This window comes from Chiloscyllium punctatum, chromosome 18 (assembly GCF_047496795.1).
Source record: "Chiloscyllium punctatum isolate Juve2018m chromosome 18, sChiPun1.3, whole genome shotgun sequence".
Classification (NCBI taxonomy): Eukaryota; Metazoa; Chordata; class Chondrichthyes; order Orectolobiformes; family Hemiscylliidae; genus Chiloscyllium; species Chiloscyllium punctatum.
In genome coordinates, this window is record NC_092756.1 from 81,620,668 (window position 1) to 81,633,323 (window position 12,656).

A 12,656-nucleotide genomic window follows, 5' to 3' on the forward strand; every position below is an offset into this window, starting at 1 on the left:
ACCTTATAGAGATTTATAAAGTCATGAGGGACATGGATAGGGTAAATAGACAAAGTCTTTTCCCTGGGGTCGGGGAGTCCAGAACTAGAGGGGATAGGTTTAGGGTGAGAGGGGAAAGATATAAAAGGGACCTAAGAGGCAACTTTTTCACACAGAGGGTGGTACGTGTATGGAATAAGCTGCCAGAGGAAGTGGTGGAGGCTGGTACAACTACAACAGTTAAAGGCCTTTGGATGGATATATAAATAGGAAGGGTTTGGAGGGATATGGGTCAAGTGCTGGCAGGTGGGACTAGTTTGGGTTGGGATATCTGGTCGGCATGGCCAGGTTGGACCGAAGGGTCTGTTTTCATGCTGTACACCTCTATGACTCTATGAATCTTTGAGACACTTTCCTTAACAGCAAAGTGTCATTTATTGCGGAATAGTCATGATGTTAGCTAGGGAAAGGACCAGGAACTGAGAATGACATTCCTGACCCCATTAGGAATCTCGAGACGGATTCCTCCATCCCCCTGTCCAGGTATAAGTGCTGGCAGATGGGACTAGATTGGGTTGGGATATCTGGTCGGCGTGGACGGGTTGGACCGAAGGGTCTGTTTCCTGCTGTACATCTCCGTGTCTGCGCACAGTTGTTGAGAGTAAAAGCGAGCAGCTGGTCTTACCTCGACATGTTCATCTCTGTCTGAGGTCTTCGGGCCTTCTCCAGGCCAAGTTTGGTAAAAATTCCCACCAGCACCATGATGGCTACCACCCCGCAGATGATGTAGACGATCATGTTGGTCTTGTCCTTGTCCGGGCCCTCCACCGGTTCGTCCACTTTGACGGGCGGCTTGCCCGTGTTGACCCAGTTGGGCGTGTCGTAGTTGGTGCAGGTGCTCTGGTCCAGGCGGTCGTGGGCAAACTCACAGCAGAAGCGGTAGCCACAGGTGCCACAGCAGTACAGGTAGGTGTGGGCGTTGCAGTTGAACGGTGGGTCCCACTGGCCCATCACGTCGTAGTAACCGCGGCAACGGTCGGAGGCCGAGGGTCGCTCGGTCAGAGCCTCCCCGGCTCTGGTCCCATTGTCCGCCGGCACGGTTTCCAACTGCTCCACCTCGCCACCGTGCGCCCGCACCCAGATCAGCACCTGCCCCGTCAGCAGGTAACCCCAGAGTCCGCCCATCGCCACCCCGCGGGCGTGGCCGGGAGAGCCAACACGGGAGGAGGAGTGGGGGGTGGCTATGGCCGGTCAAGATGGCGTCTTGCTCCTCCGGAAGGTCGGAGGTCAGCGTGCTCCGTCAAGCGCCGAGGTCGGAGGTGACATGCAGTTCAGAGAGACGGGGTCAATACCTCAGGCAGCCTCCTTGACATGTGTGTGGGTGAGAGGGAGAGAGAGAGAGAGAGAGAGGCACAGGAGTGTCGAATGAATATCCAGGTCCACCCAATAGCGTGAGCTGGAGGCCGAGATGGTAAATCACATCGCCGTTTAATCCCTGTGGGAATCAGCACAGATAGAGACACATCAGTACGCACTCTGTAAACACAGAGCCACTCACAGAGCATTACTCACTTTAATAACAATGCCTGGACACTTTCCATCTGACCTGCAGAACGTCATTTCACTGAAAGCGAGTTCCTGCTGGGTTTTATCTTTGAGTTCTTTGCTTTCACCTCCTCCGAGTTCCCCAACTCTGTCTCTGCTAAAGTGGGGGAACACCGCTGCAATATACTCACTCGGATGTGGGCTCCAGTTCTGGTCTGTGTGGTTGTATTCTGATTGAGAGAAAGGCAATGATACAGAGCCCCCACTCCCAGGGTGGGGTGAGCCATCTTCACCCGCCACCCCCGCCCCCCCTTGCCTTGGGTTCATTTGACCCTGAAATTCACACAACGGTGGCCACGCAATGGCCGTTCGGCCCCACTGCGCACCAACCTCATGCCGACTCTCCGCATACCAGCCCTCTCCGTACACCCCTCTCTCTCCCCCGTGTGTTTACCCAGCCTTCCTACTGCCCCCATGGCACCAATGTTGCCCACTCTCTGGGCAAGCAATCAGCCCCTTGTGAGCGTCCGATCAGCCGTCTTATACTTGTCATTGTGCAAAGGCTTTAGGACCCTGGAGCAATTCCGTGATGAGATCGCGGAGCTGCTCTTCACAGGGTGTAAATAGCACAGTGGGGGTGGAGCTAAGGAGAAGATGGAAGCACACAGAGGGCTGGACAGTGTGAATGACAGATACACGTGTGGAAAGGCACATGGGGTATACTGACCATTAGAATTCACAGAGCATGGAAGTCTTTCCACAATGTGACTAAGATTAGAGTATGGTCTGTCTCTGAATGTCACAAATGATGGTTTACAGTCTCAATATGGAATGAACAGTGCTACATCGCTTCTCCTTGACCAGTTTATACTTTAGTCAAACTCCCCGTGACTGGAGTTATCCCGGTCTCAGGGTTAAGTTGAGCCCGTGCCCATGTTGTGAGCAGTGAGGAGGCTGGAAATGGATTGCCAAAGCTCACACAGAGAGCATTCAGGAAGCACGGGGATTTAGTGCGTGGCGGAGTGGAGTGATGCATTGATCACAGGAGACAGAAGAGCGACGGTGCTACATAAAGGCTGGAATGATGAGGGGAGCGCAGAGGCAGCGGCACCCACTGAGCCTAGATATCGGTGACAGTGGGTAAGGCAAAGGAGAGGGAGTGGTTCAATCAACAAACAGCATCCTGGGCTTTATCAGGAGACTCTGCCAAATGCAAGGGGCTTCCGGTAAGACTGTATAAAACCCTGGGTTCAGCTGCACTGGGACGAGATTGTGTAAGTCCCTATCGAAGGTGAGAGTCAGGCTTGGGGTTCAAGGTTACAGACACCAAATGGCAGCTCCATTCTGCGTTGGCCGGTCCTGAGCCATATCCAAAGTCTCCTCAATGTCAGTGAAGGAACAGAGTCTGACCCTCGGCCTGAAGGGTCACCAAGGGGGTCAGGTAACCCTTCAGGCTTGGCCAAGGTCCGAGGGCCCCCACAACTTAGCCAAGGTCAAGGGGTCGGAGGATTGAATCTTCACCATAATCCCAACCATGTAGGCCATTCAAGCCCACACCAATCTTCCAAAGAGCATTCCAACCCCTCCCCAACTCCCTGACATTATCCCTGTATCCCAGCATTTCCCACCCTGACCTGCACATTGTTGAACTATGGGAGGAAGCCCACGCAGACGCAGGGAGAACGTGCAAACTCCACACAGACAGTCGCCCGTGGCTGGATTCGAACCTGGGTCCCCTGGCGCTGTGAGGCAGCAGTGCTAACACACTGAGCCACCGTGGAATCTTGGGGGGTGCAGTTCAGGTTCAGAGAGCACTGTGCTGCTTTGGTGAGACTGGTGAAGAGGACAACAGGGTGGCGAGGAGGGACAGAGAGAGGGAGAGATAGACAGAGACTGGGAGAGAGAGAAAGAGAGAGAGAGACACACACACAGAGAATGAGACAGAAATCACTCCACAGAGGCCAGCATCCTGTCACCAAGTCAACCGTTGTTTACAATGTTGGTTGTGAAGGCCTTATGGTTTCCCCCAACAGATCTTCCTGCGTCTGAAGTCTGATATTGTCAGTGGAAGTGTGCCCAGGAAATGTAAACCCATTACGGACTCTTCCAGTGGTGATCCCATCAGCAGTGTATACCTACCAGAGGGAGGCACCTGTTCCCAGGCGGTATTCCAACGTGGAAGTCTATGCACTTGGCATGACAGCCCAGTGCTGAAATCGGTCTGAAGCTGTGGGTGTCCTCTTTAAGTAGGCCATGCAGCCGTTTGTGGTCTGTTATCGTTTCCAGTTGATGTCCGTAAAGGTACTGGGGGAACCTCCTGACTCCAAGTATGACCACCAAACCTTCATTCTCTACCGAGGCATATTTACCCTCTGTGTTGATCAAAGTCCTGGATGCACACGCTGTTGGGTGTTCCTCTCCATTGGGCCACCCTCCCCATGCCGTACAGGGGGGGCATCGCCTGTCAATCTCACTTGGAATCACAGTAAAGAAGGGCTTATACCTGAAACGTCGACTCTCCTGCTCCGTGGATGCTGCCTGACCTGCTGCGCTTTTCCAGCACCACATTTTTCAGCTCCGATCTCCAGCATCTGCAGTCCTCACTTTCTCCCTGGGATCACAGTGTGCCAACACCTTCGGTTGGGGGTGGGGAGGGGGGGGGGGGGGGTGTGTGGGGAACGATAGCTGTTTCTTCACTTCCCCTGTTAGCGATGGCGTGGCCATGTGACCATTTCCATGGCTGAGCCCTTTTTGAGGAGTTGATGCAAAGGTGGCAGGATGGGGGCCAGGTTTATGGAGGGACGTCCTGTAAAAGTCCAGCCTCAGACAGACCTAAGCTCTAGTGCAGACATGGGAGCCAGGGCACATTTGATCACCCTCATTTTATCTCCCAACAGGTGTAACCCAATCTTGTCGACTCTAGCCCAAACAGGTCACTTTCCCTTCTAAGGCATCCTGGGAGAAACGTCCAGGGACAATACCCAAGTTCTCTCAGTGTATCCGATTGGTGTTGCCTGTTAGCAGCACGTCATCTCATTGGATGGGCTAGACCTTGGAAAATGTTCTCCAGTGTCCACTGAGAAATTGGCAGCTGCCGATACCCCAAATGGCAGTCTTGACCATCGGTACAAAGCCTCATGGATATTAATTGTAGCATACTCCTGGGAATCCTCATCTAACCACAACTGCAAATACCCATGGTCCATGTCCAACCTCACGAAGGACAGCCAGCATTTTGGGGCGGCACGTTGGCTCAGTGGTTAGCACTGCTGCCTCACAGCGCCAGGGGGCTCGGGTTCAATTCCTGCCTCAGGCAGCTGTCTGTGTGGAGTTTGCACCTTCTCCCCGTGTCTGCGCGGGTTTGCTCCGGTTTCCTCCCACACTCCAAAAAATGCGCAGGTCAGGTGAATTGGCCAAGTTAAATTGCCCGTTGTGTTAGGCGTAGGGGAATGGGTCATGGGTGGGTTGCTCTTCGGAGGGGTCGGTGTGGACTTGTTGGGCCGAAGGGCCTGTTTCCACACTGTAGGGAATCTAATCATAAATCCCCTGTGCAGGGGGATTGGGTATTTATCCAGCTGAGAGAATCAGTTCCCTGTTTGTTTAAAATCCCCACAAAGGCAGGCTGGTTGGTATGGCTGGTGCTGCCCACTCCACACACTCTGCTGGTCTGATCGTTCCTTGGCTCCCGGCCTCCTGATTTCTGCCTTGACTTGTGCCCGTGAGGTCACTGACCCTGGGCGAACCCTCCTCCTTATTTTCTTTTTTTCCCCTCTTTTTCTCTTTTATTTTGCTTTTTTTTTCTTCTTCCTTTGTCCCCACCTTACCGCCTAACTGCGGTAGTGTTTATTTTTTTCCCCAGCACCCTGGTGTGTGTGTGTAGGTGAGAGACACAGTGAGAGACACGACGTGTACGAATCTCTATTCAATTCCCACCGCCACGAAGAAAGGAAAACACCCGAGTGGCCAGTGACAAGCAGTGCCCTTCACATCAAAGGGCAGCACTGTGTGATCAAACAGTGAAGGGGAGGGTAGGGATTAAATCAAAATAGAGTTGGACGGGGAAATAATACACTCCACTCCCTGCGGCGCCCACCTCTCCCTGAACGACTCCAGGGTGTTGGTGGACACCGCGTGCTCCTTCTCCAAGGACACCCGGGCTCTAACGTAACCCCGGAAGAGGGGCAGGCAGTCAGCCCTAACGACCCTCTCCACGGCCCGCTGCCTGGACCCGTTATGGCCAGTTTGGCCAGGCCCAGGAGCAGACCCACGAGGAGGTCTTCGGACCTGCCCTCCCTCCTCCGTACCGGGTGCCCGAAGATCAGGAGCGTGGGACTGAAGTGCAGCCAGAAACAGAGGAGGAGGTTTTTAAGAAAATCAAAAAGGGAGTGCAAACACCCACACCCAATATATACATGGTCCACGGACTCCACAGAACGAGCAGTTGGGCTGGGAGTCCGTGAACCACCACAATCTGTGGTTGCAGGGGACCGCTGCATGCAGCACCCTCCACCCCAGATCCCCGAGAGAAAGGAGGAGGACCCCCGCGTAGAGAGCCCTCCACTCCTGCTTCTATCTGTCATCCAGGGCTCCCTGATTGGGGCCAGGTTAACAGCCCCAATCAGGGAGGTCACATCCTATGAGATCCACTTGGCTGACCTCATTACACTCAACGCAGACACAAAGAGAGAATGAGGGAGACAGAGAGAGAATTACAGAAACTGAGAGAGAGAGAGAGAGAGAGATGGCACCGCTGCACTTTCACAAGGGGTTAACTGCTGATTATTTTTTTAAAATAAATCATTTGTTTTTACAGAATGTGAGTCTTGAAGAGTTGATGGGAAGTGAAGGATATTTGTTTTCTGCTGGATCCCAACAGGGATCGGGGGAGTGGGGGGGAGAAACAGACCGATGTGTCTGTCACAGTCACTGAGTGAAGGCGATGGGACAAAGCCCACGATGTGACAGTGGAAACAGGCGGAAGTTTAACGGCAGATTAAAGCAGGCTTTACAGCTGATTAGCCCCCTCACCCCCCGAGGGCAGACCCAGCTGCTGCAAAGGGCAAGCGAAAACGGAACAATTAAAGAGAAAATGAATTGTGGCTCCTTTAATCCCTACTTGCTGCTGCTGTCACTTTGCACCGATCCTCTCCTGCTCCAATTACTCAACCGAACGGCATTTAATTGAAAAGTGACCCAGTTTCCCGGGCCTGTAGCTGCCAAGGGAGCTGGGCAGCTCTCCGGCATATGGTGGCATTTACACAGGCGCCAAAGGGTCAGGCATTCCTGTTTGTTGGAAAGAGTTGCCAACTTTGCCAACTGCCCCACCCAGTCAAACGGCCAATATTTTCCACCCTCCACCACCTTCAATTCTTTGAGAGCCAAGAAATTAAGGGTTGCATTGAATACACACACACACACACACACACACAGGCGCACACACACACAGACACACAGCATCACAGGCGCATGCGCATACACAGACACATGCACACGCGCGCACGCACACACAGGCGTACACACACACAGGTGCACACATACAGACACAGGCACACGCACACACACACAGACACAGGCGCACATACATATGCACACACAGACACAGGCGCATGCGCACAGGCATAGGCACACACACACACAGACACAGGCGCACGCATACACACACAGACACAGGCGCACATGCACACAGACACAGGCGCTGCGCTCGCACACACAGTCACAGGCGCACACACATACACACAGACACAGGCACACACACACAGATATACACACACAGATACACACACTCACACTCACACAGATACACACACAGACACGCACATACAGACACACACAGATGCACACACAGATACACACACACAGACACACACACAGATACACACACAGAAACACACACACACGCACACATAGACACACACACAGATGTACACACACAGATACACACACACTCACACACAGAAACACACACACTCACACACACACAGATACACACACAGACACACGCACACACACACAGAAACACACACACTCACACACACAGATACACACACACAGACACACGCACACTCACACACATAGATACACGCACACAGACACACACACTCACACACACAGGTACACACAGACACACGGACACAGGCACAGACAGATACACAGACAGACACACAGACACAGGGGCGCGCACATATACATACACAGATACACACACACACAGACACACTTACACCTACACATAGGTACACACATACGCACTCACACACACACACATACAGAGACACACACAGACACATACACACATACAGAGACACACACACATACAGAGACACACATACACATGCACAGACACCTACACATAGACACAAAACAAACACACACAAATCAAAGATACACAAGCGTACATATAAAACACAGATACACATACAAAACACACGCACACATATACACTGAAACATAAAACAAACATAAACACATACAAACATAAAACACATGTACACGCCAAATGCAGGCACGAACACACATATACACATTCAGACTCAAATGCACCAACACACTCACACACACACTCACACTCTCTCACACACACATAATATTTTCTTCCTTTGACATCCTAAGACTTTCTTGAAAAGTATTTTGTTGCGATAATGGATCTCTAATTCACTGGTCTATGTAGAGTTTGCCTTCCACATCAGCTCCCTCCCTATCATACACACACGGGCACGCATGTACACACGCAGAAACATGCATCCAAACACACATGCACAAAGACATAGACGCACATATATGCATACACGTGTGTACATACACACAGACCATCATACGCACACAGACATACACACACATAAACACACACACACACACTCACACAAACGCACACACACACAAACACACACACCCCACACACACACATGGACATATTTTTATTTCCCATGTGTTCTTAACACACTGCAGTTGATGAAAGGCGTCGGCTGATGTTACTGTGTGTTGGGAGAGCTTTCTGAATTGCCCGTAGTCCAGTCGGAACTGGAGCCCAGTGCCTGCTGGTGGTTTAATGCCTGGCTGGTACTCACATCCCAGGTGGGCAATGCAGATGGGCACAAAATACCATCGAATACCCCTGTCCAACCCAAACAGTACCTTCAGGGACAGGAGCCTGAGACAATCAGGCAAAACCTTACCAAAGGGAGAGTATCCTGGTGCTGGAGGCTGACCTCAGGTTTGGAGGGAGGTTGAGGAGATTGTGTCTGAAATCATTGGAGTAGAGGTGACCTTATTGAAACGTACAAGATTGTGAGGGGACTAGACGGGGGAGGTGTGTGGGGGGAGGGTATATTTTATTGTGTGGGACAGTCTTGAACGAGACATGGCATCATCTCAGAATAAAGGGTCACCCACTGAAGCTAGAGATGAGGAAGCTCTTCTGTCGGACGAGAGTGAACCTGAGGAATCCTTTCAGAGTGCTGTCGAGGCTGGTTGTTAAATATGTTAACGATCGGTTGATGAGGGGAGCGAGGGTTGTGGGGAAAAGGCAGAGAGGTGGAGTTTGAAGATAAATCAGATCAGCTGCAATCCCATCAAATGATGGGACAGACCCGATGGGCTGAGTGGCCTACTGCCACTCCTACATCTCACGGGCCTTTCAAAGTGAGGGGAGTGTAAGGGGTTTGGGTGAAGGGAGAATGAATGGATGTTGTAAGATTGATTTTGTCCGGTACTTCCTGTCACACTCAGAGCCGGGCTGTGAACGGGACTGGAATCCTGGCCATTGGTCGGAGGAACACCCGACAAGAGGGGCTCTCCGAGGTGGGAACTGGGCGGTCACCTCCATGCTGACCAGGTCCTGGGCCCAAGCACATGCCGGAAATGACCGGAATATTCCAATAACTTCACCCAGCTTCCGTCTCTGCCTGACCGAGGTGGACAGCGGCCCACGTATTGCCAGGATCCGGAACGAGCTTCCTGAAAGGAGGCAAGGTTCCACCGTAACTTTCCGAAAGGAATTGGCTAAACCCTGAAATGGGAGGGAATCACAGAGGCCCGGAAGCGAGTGAACAAGATGGCCGATTCATTGGAGGGTTCTTTTTGTAGAGCTAGCAGAGGTGAGATGGGACTAATGGCCTCCTTCCGGACTATATCACCCAATGATTGTCAAGTTTAGTGTTGCTCGAAGAACCCCTGCAGGCATTGAACCTATGAACCAGGAGCTGAGGCCATTCAGCCCCTTGAACCTGTTCGGCTGCTCAGTAAGATCTTTGAGGACTCAGGAGAGATTTCCCGGGATGTTGCTGGGAATGGGGAGGGGTTGGGCTATAGGGAGAGGCTGGACAGGCCGGGACTTATTTCCCTGGAGCATTGGAGGATGAGGGGTGACCTTGTAGAGGTTTATAAAATCACGAGGGGCACGGGTAGGGTGAGTGGCAGGGGTCTTTTCCCTAGGGTGCGGGATTTCAAAACTAGGGGGCATATTTTTAAGAAATATTTAACAAAAGACATGAGGGTGTAAGAAAGTAAAGTGGTGGATGCGGGTACAGTTACAATGTTTAAAAGATTTGGATAAGTGGATGGATAAGAAATGTTTAGAGGGAGGAGCAGGCAAGTAGGACTAGTTTAGTTTGGGATTATGTTTTGTATGGACTGGATGGACCGAAGGGTCTGTTTCCGTGCTGGATGACTCTATGACTGACCTGACCACCACTTCCTTGCCTCACCTCCGCCCCCGGGCCTGTAACCTTTCACCCTGTTGCTCAGCGAGTTTCAATTTACCTCAGCCCTTGAGAACATTCAAACTCTTGGCTTTCACTGCCTTTTGTGGAAGGAATCTGGAGGACCGTCCCTGAGAAAATATTTCTCCTCATCTCCATCCTCCACTCCCTGCTGAAAGGGTTAAAAACATCCATCGGCAATCGCTCACTAAGACCAGGGCGGGGGGGGGAGCGGGGAGGTGAAGAGACCATCTCTCCCTCACTTCCCCACTCACATTCCTCGACTCTTCCTCTCTGTCCACGGGTGCCCCCCCCTCCACTTCCCACCGTTTCCCTTTCAGCCTCTCGCTCTCTCTCCTTCTATTGTCTCTTGCTGTCTTTAATTCTTTTCCCTGACCCTTAGCTGTCTTGCTCGCTCTCCCTGTCTCCCTTGGCTTCCCTCCCCCACCTCTCCAGCACTTCTCTTCTGTGACTTCCCCCCCCCCCCCACCCCCCCCCACTTTTCCCCAACTCCCTGTCATTGCCTCACTTCCCCTGTCTTTCTGTTTTCTCTCTCTCTCTCTCTCTCTCTCTGTTTTTCTTTTAAAATCCCTGTCCATTCTTACCCTTGCTCCTTCCTCCCCTCCCTCCTCTGTCTCTTTTTCTTTCTGTCACTGTCCTTCTATCCTTTCTTGCCTCCCCCTCTGACTAACGTCCCCACTGCAACAGCACTTTAAGATGTGTTTAAAAATGTGTTATTTTTTGCCTGATCGCCTCTGTACTTGCAACAGGGATGTATGAGCTCTGACCAGACAGAGAGAGGGATGAGAAAGGAAAATCTCACTCTGCAATCTATCCAACAGATAATTCGATGCAAGTCAGTTCAATATACCTTGACAGCAAATAGACTTCAGCAACAGTAAGGCAACTTAACAAACGAAAGGAGCAAATCCTTCTCTTAACAGGTTCAAGGAGGAATACAGTAGAACTTACCAGGGATGAATTAGAGGTCGCCTCTAATTCAGGAGCTTATTAAGACTTGACAGTGCTCTGCCCTTAATCCAAAGCTTCACGCAGACATTGTGGTGACTTGTTATCGATAAACTCCTGGAGCTTATTGTCAAAGCAAGTGCCTCTTTCTTCCCTCTCTCTCGTTCTCCCTCCAACTCTCGGGTCTGTCAAGTGCCAGGATTAATCGGGCTTTGCAGCTCCCAGCTAAGCGCCATTGATCACAGTGTGGGGAGTGAGACACAGCTCTCGGGGTAAGCCATTAGCAGGCAGAGAGGGAAAAGGCACCAGTCAGAGAGGATTTAAGTGGCTGCTGTCTGCAGGTCCAGAGATGATCGAGAGGAGCCTTCTGAACTCAGGGAGATTACAAGTCCACGGCACGTTCTGCTGTGAGTTGGGCTGGATTTAACCCTTTTGATGAATTTAAACTCGAAAAGAAATCACGAACGCCATCCATGACTTCAGTTTCCATTTCACTGGGTCCCATTCCCGCCTTGGGGGGGGGGGTGTATGGCACCTGAAGCGGGTGACGCATCACAAACCTCTCATTTGACCAATGAGGTGCCGGGTCATGCTCCATCCGCAGCCCCGGAAGAGTGCCCCCTACCTGCCACACTGTGTCATTGCCTCGTCTCCTCCCTCCGCCATCTTATGGCGCCCCCCCTGCCCCGACTGAGGATTGGCGACGCCACGGCAACGAGCGAGCCTTTACCATCAGCTGACAGGAAGTGCGCCAACCTGGGCGAGAAGGAACAGGCCCGGGAGGCAGTGCCCCACTCAGTCCCACCCTCCGTTAGCCTGACACGATGCTCAGCTTTGGAGAGTGAGCTGCTCCTGGCTGATTGTGGGTCTGTCTGAACATGGCGGCTGTCGGCCATGGTGATGATGATTGTTTCCGGGGGGGAAGCGTGATGACAACGTAGCCAGCTGACTTCACTTGTGTAGCGCCAGCCAATCCTCAGGACACCATGAATACCTCACAGCCCCTGATCTACCTGAGTGAGACAGGAAAGGCAGCAGCTAATTTTCACACAGCATGATCCCACTGGGGACTTTGTGACAAATGGCCAGAAATCGGTCCTGGTACTGTTTCCTTTGGGAGCGATTAATATTGGTCACGACGTCAGAGAGGGAGCATCATCAAATTAGCTCTGGCCTCCAGAAATGGTAGTTGGGGAACTCAGTTTAACATCTCATCCATAAGATGTGCAGCGCTCTCTTAGTCCTCTGAGAGTTCGGCCTCTGAGCTTAAAGTCCCTATTGTTCATCCTGAATTCCTGGGACAATACTCAGGGTTGAAACAGGTGTATTTTGTTCTTTTTTTTAAATGAAGAAAGATTGAAACAGAGATGCCAACCAGTCTGCTCCAAAGCCAATAAAGTAAACAGCTTGAGAGGCCTCAGGGCTTTTAAAAAATAATTCGGAACAATAGAAGCAGCCTGAGTGGGT

At 51.7% G+C, this 12,656-nt stretch overlaps 1 protein-coding gene across 2 annotated transcripts in view; it reads right to left on the bottom strand.

Moving 5' to 3' along the window:
* Window positions 1–11,693, bottom strand: part of LOC140489243 (protein shisa-9-like) — a 130,132-nt gene extending 118,439 nt beyond the window's left edge. For both annotated transcript variants that reach the window (XM_072588576.1, XM_072588573.1), the window contains exons 1-2: window positions 11,193–11,693; window positions 665–1,474 (exon numbers count right to left, since the gene is read on the bottom strand). In XM_072588576.1, coding sequence (XP_072444677.1) covers window positions 665–1,164 — 500 coding nt within the window. In that variant the 5' untranslated portion in view covers window positions 1,165–1,474; window positions 11,193–11,693. The remainder of the gene's footprint in view (window positions 1–664; window positions 1,475–11,192) is intronic.
* Window positions 11,694–12,656: the final 963 nt, after the last annotated feature.